The 21,098-nt window shown below is 36.4% G+C and overlaps 1 protein-coding gene across 7 annotated transcripts in view; it reads right to left on the bottom strand.

The window, feature by feature from the left end:
* Window positions 1-21,098, bottom strand: part of ATRX (ATRX chromatin remodeler) — a 300,724-nt gene that overhangs the window by 101,946 nt on the left and 177,680 nt on the right. For all 7 annotated transcript variants that reach the window (XM_040467879.1, XM_040467878.1, XM_040467882.1 and 4 more), the window contains 4 exons: window positions 15,950-16,052; window positions 13,861-14,079; window positions 2,204-2,345; window positions 920-1,029 (listed from right to left, as the gene is read on the bottom strand). In XM_040467879.1, coding sequence (XP_040323813.1) covers window positions 920-1,029; window positions 2,204-2,345; window positions 13,861-14,079; window positions 15,950-16,052 — 574 coding nt within the window. The remainder of the gene's footprint in view (window positions 1-919; window positions 1,030-2,203; window positions 2,346-13,860; window positions 14,080-15,949; window positions 16,053-21,098) is intronic.

Raw genomic sequence — 21,098 nt, 5'->3', positions numbered from 1 at the left:
CATTTACCACAACATGGATGGAGCTAGAGAGCATAATGCTAAGTGTAATAAGTCAGTTGGACAAATACCACAGGATTTCACTCACATGGAATTTAAGAAAGAAATGAACAAAGGGAAAAACAGACAAATCAAGAAACAGACCCTTAATTACAGAGAGCAAACTGATGGTTACATTGGGGATGAAGGCGGAGGGGGATGGATTAAAAAATGATAGGGATTAAGGAGTGCACTTTTCATGATTAGCACTAGGTGACATATGGAGTTACTGAATCACTGTACTGTACACCTGAAACTAATATAACACTGTGTGTTAACTAACGGGAATTAAAATCTTAAAAAGCCAAAAAAATAGTTAAAATGGTTAAAAAATAAATAAATAAATAAATAAAAATAAAAAACAAAGTGTCCTGACTCATTGAGTCTGTAATAGTTATCTCATGGCTTAATATTACATCTATATTCACTAATGTTATCTGTATTACAACTCCTGCCAATCAGAAATGCAGTATTTTAACAGTGAAAAGTATTTTACATTCTCCTTAATACAGGATCACAGACTGTTAAAAAATTGTAAAGGAAATTCCTTACACTTCAAAATCTTTGCAGTTTTTTACTGGCTATGACTTGTAACTCTATTCCTTCACTTCATTAGGATTTCTGCTCTGCCTCACCTCCTAAAAGCTGCACTCCCTCTCTATTCTCTCTGAACTCTTCCTATCTGAAAATATGTATTTCTTATTTGATTAAAATCTCTCAACCACACCAGAATATACCAGAATATAAGCTTCCTGAGGAGGGATCTTCTTATTCACCACTCTATCTCCAGCCACTACAACTCTGCCTGGGACACAGAATAGAATCCAATATATATTCTTGCAAACATGAAATGTACAAAAGCAGAATACCTTTCTGTTCTTACCTGTAAAGTCTTACCAAGGCCCATGCAGTGGGCTAGAATGCATCCTGAACCTGGAGATTTCTTTGTTTTTTTTACAGATTCACAGCAGCAGTCCCACATAAACTGAACACCTAAAAACAACAGCTTCGTTAAGTTTAATTTAAAGATCCAAGTTAAAAATCTTCCTTCATAAACACATCAAAAACATAACCAAACTTCTAATAAATAGAATTTTAAAAAGAGATAATCTTCTAAGTATAAATGAGATGCTCCCAAACCCAATAAGTTTAATTAGAAAAAAGGACAGCAAACACAAGCATACAGCCACTTCCCTTCATTCACTAATCTATCACAGCAAATCTTCATTCCCTGGGACGATTCAAAGAAACATATGAATAATCTAAAATAGAAATGTTATGCAAAATTTTATCCAATTTACAGATTCCTATCAAATATTCTTTCATGCTTGTTGAGTTTATCAGGAAAACAACCCAGGAGATAATTTATCATCTCTCCCCTTATTCAATAGTAAAGACCAAACAAAAAGGGGGATTCACTATCCAAGAAGTAGGAACTATAGAACTTCCCTTATGAATTCATTCATGTACACACTGAAAACTGACTTACTGATTCCATTCTAACAAAGTGGAGAAAAGGGATAATTTGGTATCTTTAAAAATACCAATGTCAGAATATTATTAACAAATATACCTGAAAATGTTCAAATAGCATTTTCTGAAGAAAGCTTTTAGCTAATGGTGGTACCTCTCCCTACCCTGCAGCTGCCCTTAGCCAACCACTGGAGACTATATGAATCCATTTGCTATATATACCATTTGTAAGTGGCACTTATTTCCCCTTCTATAACACTCATTTTCTTTACAATCATCCAATGTTTCTCCTCATCTATTTATGAGCTCCATAGTGGGCAGGGTTCATGTTTGTTTTCCTCACCAATGTACTGCTAGTGCTTAGCAGAATGTAAGGCACACAGGAGACACCAAATATTGGTAAAACTTAATTAAAAATGCTTTAATTAGGGGCACCTGGGTAGCTCAGTTGGTTAGGCATCTGACTTCAGCTGAGGTCATGATCTCACGGCTCATGAGTTCCAGCCCTGCGTTGGACATGTGATGACAGCTCAAAGCCTGAGGCCTGCTTTGGATTCTGTGTCTCCCACTCTCTCTCTGCCCCTCCCTTCCTTGCTTGCTCGCTCTCTCTCTCTCTCTCTCTCAAAAATAAATATTCAAAAAATTAAAAAAAATAAAAAAATAAAAATGCTTTAATCATATCACTGTTTCTTACCATCTACCTGATGGGGTTTCAATTTGATAACCATATTTCTATGAACCTGCACTAAAGGTTCTTTGGTTTCTTCATCTTCATCTAAAACCAACTTGGTTGTTATTGGACACTTGGTGGGTGAAGCATCTTCAATTTCTATCACCTACAAGAAAGGGAATTACAGTTAGCCAACTCAGAGAAATCTTTCAAGCAATACTAAGGAAACTTTTCCAAAATATAGACACATCTACTTACACACCACATATCCAATACTTTATTCAAAAAGATCAGGACATATCACAGGTTAATACAGGTTTTCCAAAATCAAAAACCTGTACAAGACTGAGTCACTGTGGTAATATGGTTAATTTAAATCATCAGTTCACACCTAACATGTATCAACACACGTGATAGGTAAAGCTGTTGAGAAAAGTAGTATTCTAAAACACTCTATATATGGTACCACCCTAAAGATTTGAATAGACACATGGCTCGCAAACAAGCATGGTTCTATTTTCTAGAAAACATCTGAAAATGTGCAAGGGCACATAAGGTTGTCACAAGGACTGGTATGTAACATAGGCAGAGAGGAAGGTAAATACAGATGTTCCACAATGTAAAAGCCAGTCCCAAACAAAAACTGACCCACCCAAGATGCCAAACGACTTCCACTAAAAAACAGTGGAAGTATGCGTTGTGAAAGGAAAAAACTTTTAGAAATACTGGTTTAAGAACCACAGGCTCAAAAACATGACAACAACATATAATATCCTCTAACTGCAAAAGGAAAACAGTTATCTTAAATAAGTTTCTTATTCAAAAGAAAACTTGGATATAAATACACATGAATACATGTATGTGTATACATTTTTTGCTGTCTTATCCCAATATGTATCCATTACATACTACAACCAAGAACTGTATAATATAGGTATAAATATTCCCATTTTACAAATTAAAAAAAAAGTGAGAGACCCAGAAGTTAAATGACTTATACAAGGTCATACAATTATCAAATATCACAACACTAAGATTTACACCCAGAGGATCAGACACTAGAGTCCTTGCTCTTAACCACTACACAATACTATTTTAATAAAGGAAATGCTTCTATAAACAGTTTTGTTCCATGAAAACCAATAAAATTCATTATTTTGAAATTACACACATTATGGGGATCCTGGGTGGTTCAGTCAGTTAAGCATCCAACTCTTGACTTTGGTTTAGGTAATGATCTCACAATTCATGAGAATGAACCCCATGTTGGGCTCCATTCTGACAGTACAGAGCCTGCTTGGGATTCTCTCACGCTCTCTCAATGCCCCTCCCCCATTTGTGCACAGGTGTGCTCTGTCAAAATAAATAAATAAACTTTAAAAATAACTGCAGACATTACGATGTGTAAGGAATGTCATATAAGGAATAAAACTTAGCCAGTATTTTCTTTCTTATTTAAAACTGTTGGGGCGCCTGGGTGGCGCAGTCGGTTAAGCGTCCGACTTCAGCCAGGTCACGATCTCGCCGTCAGTGAGTTCGAGCCCCGCGTCGGGCTCTGGGCTGATGGCTCAGAGCCTGGAGCCTGTTTCCGATTCTGTGTCTCCCTCTCTCTCTGCCCCTCCCCCGTTCATGCTCTGTCTCTCTCTGTCCCAAAAATAAATAAACGTTGAAAAAAAAAAAAATTTTAAAACTGTAACTATGGATTACTTAATATTCACTATGGAAATTTTCAAAGGTAAACAAAAGTAGAAAGAATAGTATAATCAGCCCTGTTACCCATTATCCATCTTCAAAAATTAACAACTTCTGGTCAGTTTTTTTTCCACTGGCAGCCTCCTCCTACCCATTCTCTAACTCCTCAGATCCCACAAATGATTTTGAAGCAAACCTGAGAAAGCATGGAATTTCATCTGTAAATGTTTTTAAATGTCTCTTTAGAAGGACACTCTTTTTAAACCATAACCTCAGTATCATTCTTGCATGAAAAAATAAAAAATAAGTCACAAAACTGTGATAAATTACCTGAATAGATACTGTACTTGTGTAAAACTGTAAATGATATACAAATCAGAATTAATACTATACTAGATAACATCCTAGTGGAGAATAAATACCACAGACCATTTAGATCCAAACTCCATTTTAACAAGTTACTTAAATCCTCTCAGCTTCAGTTTTTCCATCTGCAAAGTAGGAAAGATTATAAACAGCCTTCAGGAGTTGTTGTAGACATTAAATAAGACAATGTATGCAAAGTATCTGACATAGACTAAGAATTCACTAAATTTTTCACTGTGTCCTAGCTTGGATGTGTGCCAGCTTTGTATCACTGGGGCAAATCTATTAGTCAAAATGGAAAATTCCTGAATGTCTTGTCCTGTTTGCATGGTGTGGCAGGCAGCATCCTAAAACGGTCCCTAATATCCCCATCCTCTGGTGTAAACACCCTATATATTCCCATCCGTTTGAGTGTGGTTGACCATCTGTAAATATGAATGGGATATCATTCCCATAATTGAAATAATCAGCTGGGTTTGATTAAACCAAAAAGAGGATTCTCCTAGGTGGGCCAGACCCAATCAAGATGAGCCATTTATTTTTTTTTCAACTTTTTTTTTTTTTTTTTTTTGGGACAGAGAGAGACAGAGCATGAACGGGGGAGGGGCAGAGAGAGAGGGAGACACAGAATCGGAAACAGGCTCCAGGCTCTGAGCCATCAGCCCAGAGCCCGACGCGGGGCTCGAACTCACGGACCGCGAGATCGTGACCTGGCTGAAGTCGGACGCTTAACCGACTGCGCCACCCAGGCGCCCCAAGATGAGCCATTTAAAAGACAAGTGGTAAGAAATAGTCTCTTACTGGTCTCAAAGCCATGCTGTGAAGAGAAGTGTCTAGGAGCTAAGGATCTCAATGCTACAAGCTACAAAAGACTTAAGTCTGACAAAAAGTGACCTTAAAAATGACACACAGTCTTATATAAAAATCTCCATTCTGGCTAACACCTCAATTTCTACTTGGTGAGACACTGAGGAGGCAACCCAGTAGAGCCACACTCAGGCCACTATCAAGCTCCTAACTTACAGGACTGTAAGATAATAATTTTGTCTTATTTTAAGTTGCTAAGTTTGTAATAATATTTTAATATATCACTAGAAAACTCATGCACAAGGCTCTAATTAAGACTTTGGAACCATATGTTCATTAGTGGTTTGGATAATATTTTTATTATTAAGTGCTATCTTAGGGATTGGGGATTATTCAAACTTCATCTTGAATGTAGGAGGAGATAATTTTTTGTCTGTTTATTTTTTTCATTGTCTTTATAGTGTAATCTTTAATCCCTGTCCCAATAACCCCACCCATCTCCCCTCCGGTAACCATTAGTTTGTTCTCTATACTTGAGTCTGTTTCTAGGTTTGTCTCTCTCTCTTTTTTTCCTTTGCTTATTTGTTTTGTTCCTTAAGTTCTTCATATGGTAAGATCATACAGAATTTGTCTTTCTCTACCTGACTGATTTCACTTAGCATTATATTCTCTAGCTCTAGCCATGTTGTTGCAGATGGCAAGATTTCATTCTTTTTTAAGGCTGAATAATATTCCACTGTGTGGAATATACACACCAGTTTTCTCTATCCATTCATCTATCGATGGACATGGGCTGCTTCCATAGTTTGGCTACTATAAATAGTGCTTCAATAAACAGAGGGGTGCATGTATCCCTCCATATTAGTGCTTTTGTATTTGGGGGGTAAATGCCCAGTAATGTGATTCCTGTATCAAAGGGTAGTTCTATTTTCAATTTTTTGATGAACTTCCATGCTGTTTTCCCAAATAGCTATACTAATTTACATTCCCACCAATAGGGCAAGAGGGTTCGTTTTTCTCCACATCCTTGCCAACATTTGTCGTTTCTTCTCTTCTTGATTCTGGCCATTCTTACATGGATAAGGTGACATCGTGGTTGTGATTTGCATTTCCCAGAGGATTAGTGACACTGAACATAGCATAACAAACTTGTTGAATCATTATATTGTACACCTGAAACTAATGTAAGACTGTGTCAACTATACTCAAATAAATACACATAAAAACATTTAAAAAATTAAAATAAATAAAATAGCAGTACTCTCGGATGCAGGAAATAAAAAGCTTTTAAAACACGCAAAAGACAGAAACTTAGTCCAAATGACAATGGAGGAATTTTCTCTGAAAAAAAGGTGAAGAAGAAATCACAGCTAGAAACTTGCTCAAAACAGATACAAATAATATATGTGAATAAGAATTTAGACCAAAGTCATAAGACTAATAGCTGGGCTTGAATAAAGCATAGGAGATACCAAAGAAACCCTTGCTGCAGAGATCAAAGACCTAAAAATAGAATGAATTAAAATATGCTATAGTTGAGATGCAAACTAAACTAGACACAGTGACAGCGAGGACTGAAGAAGCAGAGGAGAGAACAGGTGAAATAGAAGACACAATTATGGAAAATAATAAAGATGAAAAAAAAGGGAAAGGAAATTACTAGATCACGAGGGGAGAATTAGAGAACTAAGTGATTCCATGAAATGAAACAATATCCATACCATATGAGTCCCAGAAGAAGAGCGAGAGAAAAGGGCAGAAGGTTTATTTGAATAAATTATAGCTGAGAACTTCCCTAATCTGGGGAAGGAAACAGGCATCCAAATCCAAAAGGTACAGAGAACTCCCTTGAAAATCAACAAAAATGGGTCAACACCACAACATATCATAGAGAACCTTGCAAAATATAAAGAAAAAGAAAATTCAGAAAGCAGTTACGGACATACAGGCCTTAACCTACAAGGGTAGACACATAAGGGTAGTAGCAGACCTGTCCACCGAAACTTGGCAGGCCAGAAGAGAGTGGCAGGAAACATTCAATGTGCTGAATATGAAAAATACACACCAAAGAATCCTTTATCTAGCAAGTCTGTCATTCAGAATAGAGATAAACATGCCCAAACAAAAGTTAAAGGAGTTCGTGACCACTAAACCAGCCCTGCAAGTAATTCTAAGGTAGACTCTCTGAGTACAAAGCAGCAAAGACTACAAAGGACCAAAGAACATCACAAGAAACATGAAATCTACACATGACACAATGGCACTAAATACATATCTTTCAAAAATCACCCTGAATGTAAATGGGCTAAATGCCCAATCAAAAGATGTTAGGTATCAGAATGGTTAAAAGCCCAAGATCCATCTATATGCTGCCAAGAGACTTTACAAGAGACTAATTTTAGACCTGAGGACACCTGCAGATTGAAAGTGAGGGGATAGAGAACCATCTATTATGCTAATGGAGGTGAAATGAAAGCCAGAGTATCCATACTTATATTAGACAAACTAGATTTTAAAAGAAAGACTGTAACCAGAGATGAAGAAGGGCATTATATAATAATTTAGGGATCTACTAATCAAGAAGATCTAACAATTATAAATATTTATGCCCTCAAGTTGGAAGCACTCAGATATATAAATCAATTAATCACAAACAAAGAAACTCATTGGTAATAATACCATTATTGTAGGAGACTTTAATACCTCACCTTACAGCAATGGACAGATCATATGGTCAGAAAATCAACAAGGAACAACGGCTCTGAAGGACCAGATGGACTTAACAGATATTAGAAAGCAGAATACACAGTCTTCGTGAGTACACATGGAACATTCTCCAAGAGATCACATACTGGATCACAAATCAGCCTTCAACAGACACAAAAAGATCAAGATCATATGCTGTCTATTTTCAGACCACAAAGCCATGAAACTGTAAATCAACCACAAGAAAATATGTGTAAAGCCCTCATATACATGGAGGTTAAAGAACATCCTACTAAAGAATAAATGGAAATTAAAGGAGAAATTAAAAAATACAGAGAAGCAAATGAAAATGAAAACACAACAGTCCAAACCTTTTGGCATGTGGCAAAGGCAATCCTAAGAGGAAAGTACATTGTAATCCATGCCTATCTCAAGAAGCAATAAAGGTCTCAAACACACAACCTAAACTTATACCTAAAGGAGCAAGGAAAGGAGCAGCAAATAAAGCCCAAAGCCAACAAAAAGGAAATAATAAAGAACAGAGCAGAAATAAACGAAATAGAATTTAAAAAAAAAAACAGTAGGAAACAACAATAAAACTAAGAGCTGGGGAAAAAAACCAACTAAGAGCTGGTTATTTGAAGGAATAAACAAAACTGATAAACCCCTAGCCAGATTTCTCAAAAAGAAAGGAGAGAGGACCATAGATAAAATCATGAATGAAAGAAGGGAGATCACAACCAACACAACAGATAGATATGCAAACAATTATTAGAGAATACTTTGAAAAATTATATGCCAACGAACAGGACAATCTGGAAATGAACAAATTCCTAGAAACTCACACACTACAAAAACTCAAAGAGGAAGAAATAGAAATTTTGAACAGGCTCATAACCAGCAATGAAATTGAATTAGTAATAAGAAACCTCCAAATAAATAAGTCTTGGGCCAGATGGCCTCCCAAGGGAATTCCACAGACATTTAAAGATGAGTTAATAATTATTCTCCTCAAACTGTTCCAAAAAATAGAAATGGAAGGGAAGTTTCCAAACTCATTCTATGAAGCCAGCATTACCTTGATTCCAAAACCAGACAAAGACCCCAGTAAAACGGAGAATTACAAGACAATTAATGAACCTGGATGCAAAAATTCTCAATAAGATACTACCAAATCAAATTCAATAACACGTCAAAAGAATTACTTGCCATGATCAAGAGGGATTTATTCTTGGGCTGTATGGGTGGCACAATATCTGCAAATCAATCAATGTGATATATCACATTAATGAAAGAAGGAATAAGAACCACGTGATCATCTCAATAGATGCAAAAAAAGCATTTGACAAAATACAGCATCGTTTCTTGATAAAAACCCTCAAGAAAGTAGAGATCTAAGGAATATACCTCAAGTTCATAAAAGCCATATATATTAAAGGCCCACAGCTAATATCATCCTCAGTGGGGAAAAAGGGAGAGCTTTTCCCCTTAGATCAACAACATGACAGGGATGTCCACTCTTACCACTATTATTCAACATAGTACTAAAAGCCCTAGCCCCAGCAATCAGACAACAAAAAGAAATAAAAGGCATCCAAATCGGCAAGGAAGAAGTTAAACTTTCACTTTTCAAGATGACATGATATCCTACATGGAAAGCCAGAAAGACTCCACCAAAAAACTGCCAGAATGGATACATGAATTCAGCAAAGTCATGGGATATAAAAATCAATGTACAGAAATCAGTTGCAGGGCCTGAGTGGCTCAGTCGGTTAAGCTTCCAGTTCCTGATTTCAGCTCAGGTCATAATCTCGCAGTTCATGAGATCAAGTCACACGTCCAGCTCTGTGCTGACAGCATGGAGCCTGCTTGGGATTCTCTCTCTCCGCTCCCCTCTCTCTCACACACAAAATAAATAAATACTAAAAAAAAGAAATCAGCTGCATTTCTATACACCAATAATGAAGCAGCAGAAAGAGATCTCAAGGAATCAATCCCATTTACAACTGCACAAAAAACCATAAAATACCTAGGAATAAACCTAACACAGAGGTATGCTGAAAATTATACAAAGCTTATGAAGGAAACTGAAGAAGACACAAAGAAATGGAAAAACATACCATACTCATAGATTGGTAGAATATTGTTAAAATGTTGATACTACCCAAAGCAATTTACACATTCAAAATAACACCAGCATTTTTCACAGAGCTAGAACAAACAATCCTAAAATTTGTATGGAACCAGAAAAGATCCCAAACAGCCAAAATATTCTTTAAAAGGAAAACCAAAGCTAGAGGCATTACAATTCCGAAGTTCAAGGGGCATTACAAAGCTGTAATCATCAAGCAGTATGCACTGGCATAAAACATACAGATCAATGGAACAGAATAGAGAACCCAGAAACGGACCCACAAATATATGGACAACTAATCTTTGACAAAGCAAGTGGTACTGGGACAACTGGACAGCGATATGAAGAATGACACGGGACCACTTTCTTAAACCACACACAAAAAGAAGTTCAAAATGGGTGAATTACCTAAATGTGAGACAAGAAAGCATCAAAATCCTACAGGAGAAAAACAGGCAACAACCTCTTTGAACTAGGCCACAGCAATTTCTTACTTAACATGTCTCCAGAGGCAAGGGAATTAAAAGCAAAAATGAACTACTGGGACCTCATCAAGATTAAAAAAAAAAAAAAAAAACCTTCAGAATGGCTAAACCTTCTGACAGCTCAGAGCCCGAAGCCTGCTTTGGATTCTGTCTCCCTCTTTCTCTGACCCTCGCCCCACTTGCACTCTGTCTCTCTCTCCTTCAAAAAGAAACAAATATTTTTTTTAAAGTTTAAGGAAAAAGTCCGAAACTTAAGTACCTATAGAGAAAAAAACCAACGAGAATCACATATTTCGTATTATTCCTCAGAAGTACAAGACAAGGAGGTATCAGTTAAACACAATAGTTTGAAAGAGGTGTGGAGTGAAAGGAAAATTGGTTGAAACTCTAAACAAGTAACAGTCAGGGCACCTGGTGGCCCAGCTGGCTAAGCCTCTGACTTTGGCTCGGGTCATGATCTCATGGTTTGTGGGTTTGAGCCCTGCATCCAGCTCTGTGCTGACAGCTCAGAGCCTGGAGCCTGCTTCAGATTCCGTGCCCCCCTCTCTACCTGCCCCTCCCCCACTCGAGAGGGCTTCTGCTCAATCTCTCTCTCTCTCTCCCTCTCTCTCTCTCTCTCTCTCAAGAATAAACATTAAAAAAAATACAGGTAAGGTGGCTCCTGGGTGAGTCCATTGGCTAAGCATTCGACTTCAGCTCAGGTCATGATCTCGCAGTTCGTGGATTTGAGCCCTGCGTCTGGCTCTGAGCTCACAGCTCAGAGCCTGGAGCCTGCTTTGGATTCTGTCTCCCTCTCTGTGTCCCTCTCCCATTTGTGCTCTGTCTCTCTCAGTCTCTCAAAAATAAACATTAAAAATAAAAGAGGGACATGTATCTATCCCCCCTTAAAAAAAATACAGGTAAATAAGAACAGTCAAACCTACCAGATTACCAAATTAGTCCATTATTAAAGTAAGGTATCTACCCACTTCAAAAATTCTGGGAAGCAAGGTGCATGGGAAAATAAGTATCTAGGAAACAAGAGATCTAAAACAAGAGATAGGTGTGGGAATTCCCAGAACAGTGAAAATAGATGAAACAGACAAGATTAGAATGAGAAAACAAGGCTCCAGCAGTATCATTTCAAAGAAAAAAGAAATAAACTGATCAATCACCTGATGTGTTTTAAAATTATTGAGGGATTTTAGGGTTTTACTAAAAACATAGGAAATGAATTAGTCATATGTATGCAGAAAATAAGAAAAAATAATCTAAAACATTATTAACTATAGAAAATGCTACGGGCATCCAGCATTAACTCTAGAAAATTATCTCCAGAAAATGCTGGGTGGCCCTGTTGGTTAAGCATCTGACTTTTGCTCAGGTCATGATCTCATGGTCTGTGAGTTAGAGCCCCACGTCAGGCTCTGTGCTGACAGCTCAGAGCCTGAAGCCTGCTTCAGATTCTGTGTCTCCCTCTCTCTCTCTGCCCCTCCCCCTCTCATGCTCGCTCACGCGTATGCATGCTCTCTAAAAAATAATCATTAAAAAATTTTTTTGAATGGGGCGCCTGGGTGGCTCAGTCCATTCAGCATGGACTCTGGATTCATGATCTCACAGTTTGTGGGTTCAAGCCCTGCGTCTGGCTCTGTATGGACAGCACAGAGACTGCTTGGGATTCTCTCTCTCCCTCTCTCTCTGCCCCTCCCTGACTCATGCTCTGTCTCTCAAAATAAATAAACATTTTTAAAAAAATTTTTAAAGAAATTTAGAAAATGTAAAAAGGAATGTAATCATTATACACAATACGTATATACACATATGTGTGTGTATGAGATATACATGCAATAAACACTACATAGCCCTGCTGTGAATATTTACCGTTATAGTCATGCAAACACTGACTAACGATTTCATCAGAACTGTGGCATAACCATACTGAGGGAATGGGAGGAGGGAATTCTGTGTTTGGCAGGCAGTAGATGAAAACTAAATCTGCGGTTATCATATAATAATGGTAATGTCTAAAACTGAGAAATAAAGAAAACAGCATTATAAGCATATTAAACAATCATATAGGTTAAGAGCAAAGAACGTCTAGAAGAACTGAGTCATTACCTTTGAGTAGAGTCTGAGTAGAAGACTTTTTTTTTCAATGTAGCCTTATGATAATATTTGATTTTTAAAAAGCACATTTATTGAATTTAATAAAATGTTAATTAGAAAAGAAACATTATAAACCAATTAAAAGTACATGGAACATGTTTATATACATTTAAATTATATGAAATAAACAGGAGAGGAAAATACAGCATATACCGCATATAGTGACTGCAGTTATGTGAAACACCTGTATATATACTGATAGGGATCAGAAGAAAATAATAATATAGAATATTAATGTCCATTTACCTAATGATTATTGTTTAAATTTTTAAAATACAATTTAAGTAACATCACAAAAAGAGATAACACTTAGAAGTACCAAAAAGTGAGATGCAAGAAGAGGTGTATATTACCATCCATGAGTATTTTTGCCAAAAAAATAACTGAATCTAAAACTGATCAGACCTCTACATCCAACAGTTTATAGAGCAAACGGGAGCCAGTGAAAATACACCACAGAAATGCAACAAGAAAAGCTCAGAATATAGGAAATTCTACATGAATAATCTAGCTTTTTCAACAAATGTACTCCAAGAAAGAAAAAAAAAATGGAAAGAGAAAAAGGAAAATTTTCAGATTTAAAATAGACTTACAAGGTATAACATTTAAATGCAACATAACATGTAGTAAGGCATTCTTAAGATCCTGATACATACCAACAATTTTTAAAAAACACTAATACGTTTGTGAGGGAAATGAAGAAATGTGGAATGTTAACTAGGTATTTGATGATACTATGGAAAGTCAAATTTTAAGCACAAAAAGGGTACCATAATAATGTCTAAACAGTACTTATCTTTTGACAATATACTCTGATATATATATAGACAGAATGATATGATTTCTGAGACGTCTCCAAAATAATATGAAGATAAGAGAATAGATGAAACAAGACTGGCCATGTGTTGTAACTCCTGAAGTTGGTAACTGTTTTTGGTACATGAAGATTTATAATACTATTCCCTTTGCCTGTATATCTGCTTGAAAACTTATAATCAAAAAAAGTTTATTTAAAAATTTAAAATACTTTATGAATTTGAGCAATAATCTTTAAACATTTTTCTACTTCATATAAAACACAATCACTTTGGTGATCATTCAAGAATTTCAAATCTTTCCATGTACCTAATTATATTAATATGGCCTAATGAAGATCTTAATTTGCATAAAATACTAATAGGGAAAAGCAACCATAACTAAAAATCTGTAGTGATTACAACATTATGTTCTTAAAATACAGAGATATATATGTATATATATACATACATGAAAAAATACTGATATATATGTATATATATACATACATGAGTCATATTTTTTGAAATCATAAATAAAAACTGGTTTACCTCTCTCAATTTTTCTCGTTCACGTTCCCTCTCAGCAATACGTTTTCGCCTCTCTTCCTCTTCCTTAAGAGCATTTTGTGTTTCAGTTCTTAGCTTATCATCTTTAAGAATCTTTCGAATTTTCTTTCTGCCTTTTCCAGGAGACTTGGAATCATCATTTTCATCTTCTTCTTCTTCCTCTTCCTCTTCCTCTTCATCTTTATCTTCTTCAGAATTACTCTATGGAATTTAAACGATGAGAGATAAATACCACAAAATTGTCTAATTTATCCATTTCACATTCCAATAATTAATTTAACAAGAAAAAGTAAAACAAAACATACTGAAGAGCTTTAAAATTATACTTTGCAAAAAGGAAGAGCATTAATTGAAAACAACCCAGAAAAGGAGGTAAAGGACTGGAACAGATATTTCTCCAAAGATACAGAAATATCCAATAATCCTGTGAAAAGATGTTCAATATTACTTGTAATTAGGGAAATTTAAATCAAAACCACAGGGGTGTCTGGGCGGCTCAGTTTGTTAAGCATTAGACTTCATCTCAGGTCTGGATCTCACAGCTTGTGAGTTTGAGCCCCGTGTTGGGCTCTGTGCTGACATGACAGCTCAGAGCCTGGAGTCTGCTTCAGATTCTGTCTCCGTCTCTCTATGCCCCTCCCCTGCTTGCTGTCTCTCTTTCCCTCTCAAAATAAACATTAAAACATTTTTTAATAAATAAATAAATCAAAACCACAAATAAGATACTATCTTGCACCCATTAGGATGACTATTTTTAAAATAAAAAATAAGAAATGTTGGTGAAGATGTAGAAAAATTGGAAGCCTAGTACACTGGGTAAACAGTGTGATGGTGCCTCAAAAAGTTAAATATAGAATTACCACATGACCCAGCAATTCCATACCTCAGATTATAACCAAAATTAAAAGCAGGTACTCAAATATTTCTATGCCCACATTTATGACATTACTCAAAATACCCAAAGATGGAAACAACCCAAATGTTCATCAACAAATGAATGGATAAACAAAACGTGATATATACATAAAGAGAATATTATTTAGCCTTAAAAAGAAAGGAAATTCTGATACATGCTACAACACGGACGTGCCTTGAAAACATTGTCAGTGAAATAAGCCAGACACAAAAAGACAAATATTGTATGATTTCACTTATATGAAGTATATAAAATGGACAAATTCACAAACACAGAAACTGGAAGAAGTTACCAGAGGCTAATTACAGAGTTATCAGTTGTGAATGTAATTAAGACCACTGAAATGTACACTTAGAAATGGTTAAAAGTTTCATTTGAAAAGAAATGAGGGGCGCCTGGGAGGCGCAGTTGGTTAAGTGTCCGACTTCAGCCAGGTCACGATCTCGCGATCTCGCGGTCCGTGAGTTCGCCCCGCCTCAGGCTCTAGGCTGATGGCTCAGAGCCTGGAGCCTGTTTCCGATTCTGTGTCTCCCTCTCTCTCTGCCCCTGCCCTGTTCATGCTCTCTCTCTGTCCCAAAAATAAATAAAAACGTTGAAAAAAAAAATAAATAAATAAAATAAAATAAAATAAAATAAAATAAAATAAAAAGAAATGAGGGGGGCGCCGCCCCCCCCTCTGGGAGCCTAGTGTTGACAGAATGAAACATATTACAGAGAACTTGTACTTACATAATCCTGATTACATGTAAGAAATTCCAATTGGCTAACATCATTGCTAGAAGAAGTTTACTCACACATGAGTCATTATTCAGGATAAAATGTTTTATGTCTTCAGAAAACAGAACACTTCTCGTCAACTCTATAGCTCCAAGAATGTAAAATAACTAAGAACAACTTAAAATTTCCATCAAATTTAGTTAAGGAACAAAAAAAAATTGATAATATATCACATTACTGCTATTTATGTATTATTATATTACTGCAAATATTATTAATATTACTGCATATTTATATCAATAAGTCAATCTTTCCACAAAAGTATTAAAATATAAACCATAAAAATTAAATTAATGAATGGAATGCAAAGAGGTAGTAACATATTTACTATAGTCTATGGTGCCAGTTATGATTCAAGCACAGAATAAATGTCATTACCTTGTTTTCACTGGATGAGTCTTCTTGAACCTTAATGCGTCGCCTTTTCTTTTTCTGTTTATAACTCCGCTGATTTTCTTCCAACTCTGCTTTCTTTGCAGACCTAAAGAATATTTAAAATGAAAAATAAAATATTTCAGAAATTTCCTTAAATTAATTATATACTATTTTACTTTTTAATTTTTTTGAGAGAGTGTGCTTGAGTTGGAAAGGAGCAGAGAGAAAGGCAGATCATCTTAAGCAGACTACGTGCCCAGTGCAGACCCCAACCCAGGGCTCAATCTCACAACCACGAGATCATGACCTGAGCCAAAATCAAGAGTCGGACATATAATTGATTGAGCCACCCAGGTACCCCTAATTAGATACTATTTTAGAACTGATTTTCCTTTGTGTACATTCCTAAAAAAGACAACAAAAACAAAAAGCAAAAACTCTTCACTAGGTTCAAAAAGGATAACCCTTATTTCAAATCCAATAATTAACATTTTAAGTTATTCAGAGGAGAGGTTTGGCATGAGTCATAAGATGGATGATGCCTTTAGAAATATAAATAGCCAACATACAAACAAAAAATATTCATCATCTCTTAGAAAAAAAGGCACATTATAAAAGCTAGATGCTGGTTTCTTAAAATGAGCTTACAAACAAAAAAAGAAAATAGTAACAACTTTTGGCAAAAAAAGTACTTTGGGCTTAGAAATTGGTGTATAAAGTTACATATTTTAAGACAGTACATTCCTGGCATAAATAACAGAAACACATATCAATGAGAGAAAAATGTGACTCCAGATAAAACACCACATTTGTGATGAACTGATTTTCCACAAGGTGTCAAGACAATGCAACAGATAAAACAACATCTTTTAGATAAATGGTACTAAGACTAGTAGTTATCTACATGCAAAGGAATAAAGTTGGACCTCTATCTTACATCATATATAAAAATTAACTCAAAATGGATCAAAATCCCCTTAAAACAGACAGACATATAGATAGATAATGTTCTAGCTAACAGACTGCTCACTAATTTATTGTTGAAAAAGTAAGAAAATGGCTATAGACATATTCTGCTGGGGGGGGGGGGGTCATAGGGAGAAAAAAACTGACCTGTATAAGACACTTTGAAAATATGTATGACAGGAGAGAGCTAAGATGGCAGCATAGTAGAGGGACCCTAGGCTTACCCTGTCCCTCAAAAGACAGGTAAATAACTATCAAATCATTCTGAATACCTAAGAATTTGACCTGAGAACTGATAAAACAAATGCCACAACTAGAAAGAGAGAAGAAGCCACACTGAAGAAAGTAGGCAGTTCTGAGGTGTGGTTTGGGGGAGAGACCGACCGTGTGTGCTGCAGAAACACTGGATTGCACAGAGATACACACAAGAACAACACATCCCCCAAAGCCACTGGTGGAAAATGAGAGGAGCTGATTTTCATGAGTTTTTGCAACCAGTGGAATCAAAGACTGGAGTATTAGAGGTTGGTGGGCTTGGCTAGAATAGAGACTGGAGTGCACTGTCCTACTACTGGACAGAAGGCAGGCAAGCAACCCTGTTGCTGTTTGTTCCACAAACAGTGCAATCTGTGCATAGGGAGACACTGTTCCCTCTTCTTAGAATGCATTTGTGAGAGGTGGCATTGCTTTATAAGGCAAAAAGACCAAGTGGGTACCATTCCCTCAAGAAAGTTTTGAGTTTAAAGTAGCAGGATTGGCTGTGATAGAGGTGAAAGGGCACTGCACTGCTCCAGGCAGGCAAGCAACCCGGGGAAAGACAGTGTGAAAACAGAGATCTGAAAAACACCTACTATGCACGAGTGGAAATTATTCGCTCTTCTAGAAGGGGTTCCCTCAGATGAGCCAGCATGGACTCCAACTGGCTGGTGCCACTCCCCTCCCCACCCTCAGTATAAACCAACTTCAGGAAACAACATGGCACCAACATTGGCTGCTTAACCTGCTTACACCAAGTCCTATCCCCTTGTGCTCTGCTGGTACTGCTTTTCTCAGACAAGTGTCTGAGACCACAAGACCAGTAAACACCCATTCATGCACCACATCTACTGACCACAGAGCTCTGCAAAGCTTTAGTTCTAGTGGAAATACTATCAGGTCTCTCTTAGATAGCAGACAACAGCACACCTACTTAAAACGCACGACATTCTGGCCAAGGTCCCAACACTACCCACTGAAGGGAAGGAGAACCTCTGCAGATGACTAAACTGAGGAATAAAGCAGAGACACTTCCTGAAGTTCCGAGTCCTAAACATTATATGACCTCTTTTTCATGAAGCCATTACTCAGGAACAGGAAACCTAACAGGCTTTTCCAACACACAGAAAAAGATAAAGACATAAAGAAAATGTCTACATAGAGTAATTTATCCCAAAAGAAAGAACAAGAAAAGGTCAAAGCCAGAGATCTAATCAAAACAGATATAATATGCCTAATGCAGAATTTAAAGCAACAATCATAGGTTACTGCCTAGACTTCAGAAAAACATGGAAGACATCACAAACACATTTACCATAGAAATAAAAGAGCTAAAAACAATCATTCAAAAATTAAAACAGAAATAACTGAGATTTGAAACAGACTGGATGTAATGACCACAAGCATGGAAGAAGTAGACAAATGAACAAATGATACAGAAGATAGAATTATGGGGGTCGCCTGGGTGACTCAGTTGGTTGAGTGTCTGACTCTTAATTTCAGCTCAGTTCATGATCCCAGAGTCATGGGATTGAGCCCCATGTCAGGCTCTTCACTGGGTGTGGAGCCTGCTTAAGATTCTCTCTACCTCTGTCTCTATCCCCCACTCACATGCTCTCTCAAAAAAAAAAAAAAAAAAAAAAAAAAAAAAAAAAAGAGGAAGAAGAAGATAAAATTACAGAAAATAATGAATCTGAACAAAAGAGAGAAAGAAGAACGATACATCATGGCATCAGGCATAGGGAACTCAGTGACACCATCAAATGTAATAATATTTGTATCATGAGAGCCCCACAAAAAGAGAGAGTAAAGAGAGTAAAAGGTATATTTGAGAAAATAATAGCTGAAAACTTTCATAATCTGGGGAAGGAAACAGACATACAAATCCAAGAGGTACAGAGAACTCTCATCAAAATCAACAAAAGCAGAACACCAAGACATATAATTAAATTCGCAAAATATAGTAATAAAGAAAAAAATCATAAAAGCAGCAAGACAAAAGAAGCCCCTAACTTACAAGGGAAGATGCATAAGGTAGTAGCAAATCCCTTCATAGAAACGTGGCAAGCCAGAAAGGAGTGGCATGATATATTCAAAGCTGAATGGGAAAAATCTGCAGACAAGACTACTCCATCCAGCAAGGCCATCATTCAGAATCAAATGAGAGATAAAGAACGTCCCAGACAAATAAAAACTAAATGAGTTCATGACAACTAAAGCAACCCTGCAAGAAATATTAAAAAGGACTCTTCAAGTGGGAAAGGAAGACCAAAAGAGACAAAGACAAGAAAGGAACAGAGAAAATATCCAAAAACAATGACAAAGCAAGTAATAAAACGGCACTAAATTCATATCAATAATCACGCTGAATATAAAAGGACTAAATACTCCAATCAAAAGACATAATGTACCAAAATGGATAAAAACACAAGACCGATCTATAACCTGCCTACAAGAAACTCATGATAGACCTATGGACACCTGCACATTGAAAGTTAGGGGATAGGTAAATATTTATCTTGTAAATGGACGTCAAAAGCAAGCCAGAGTCACTATATGTATATCAGACAAACTAGATTTTAAACAAAAGACTTTAACAAGAAATGAAGAAGGTTATTATATCATAATAAAGGGGTCTCTCCAAAAAGATCTAACAATTGTAAATATTTATGCCCTCAACATGAAAGCACCCAAATATATAAAACAATAACAGACATAAAGGAACTTATTGATAATAATACAATAATAGTAGGGGACTTAAACACTCTACTTAACAATGATGGACAGAACACCTAAGCAGAAAATGAACAAAGAAACAATGGCTTTGAATGACACACTGGACCAGATGGATTTAACAAATGCATGCAGAACATTTTATGCTAAATCAACACAATACACCTCCTTTTTCAGAGCACATGGGACATACTCCAGAAAAGATCACACACTAGGTCACAAATAAGGCCCCAAGAAGTACAAAAAGATTGAGATCATACCATGCAACTTTTCTAACCACAACACGATAAAACTTGAAGTAAACCACAAGAAAACATTTGGAAAGACTACAAATACAAAGAGGTTAAAGAACATCCTTCTAAAGAATGACTAAGTCAACTAGAAAATTAAAGAAAATTAAAAAATACAGGGAAACAAATGAAAATGAAAGCAGGACAATCCAAAACCTTTGGGATACAGTAAAACCAGTCAATAAGAGGGGAAGTGTATACCAAGACAAGCCTACTGCAAGAAGCAAGGAATTCTCAAAGACAAAACCTAACCTTACACGTAAAGGAGCTAGAAAAAGAACAAGAAACATAGCCAAAAGGCAGCAGCAGAAGAGAAATAATAAAAATTACATGAAAAATAAATGACACAGAATCAAAATCAATAGTAGAAGAACAAACAAATCAATGAAACCAGGAGCAGGTACTTTGAAAAAAATTAATAAAACTGATAAACTCCTATCCTAGCCAGACATATCAAAAAAGAGAAAGACCCAAATAAATAAAATCACAAATGAGACAGGAGGGATAACCACAAATACCACAGAAATACAAACTATAAGAGAATATTATGAAAAACTTTATGCAAACAAATTGGTAAATAAGGAAGAAATGGATAAATTCCGAGAAAACATATAAACTACAAAATTAAAACTGGAAGAAAAAGAAAATTTCGACAGACTGATAACCAGCAATGAAATTGAAATTGGTAGTCAAAAACCTCCCAAAATGGGCGCTTGGGGGGCTCAGTTGGTTGAGCGTCCAACTTCAGATCAGGTCATAATCGCACGGTTTGTGAGTTCCAGTCCCACGTCTGGATCTGTGCTGACAGCTCAGAGCCTGGAGCTGCTTCGATTCTGTGTCTCCTTCTGTCTCAGCTCCTCCCCCACTCACAGTCTGTCTCTCTCTCTTTCTCTCACAAATAAACAAAC

The sequence above is a fragment of the Herpailurus yagouaroundi genome, unplaced genomic scaffold (assembly GCF_014898765.1).
Source record: "Herpailurus yagouaroundi ecotype Mexico unplaced genomic scaffold, PumYag 67623, whole genome shotgun sequence".
NCBI lineage: Eukaryota > Metazoa > Chordata > Mammalia > Carnivora > Felidae > Herpailurus > Herpailurus yagouaroundi.
This window is presented reverse-complemented; position numbering and strand designations above follow the sequence as displayed.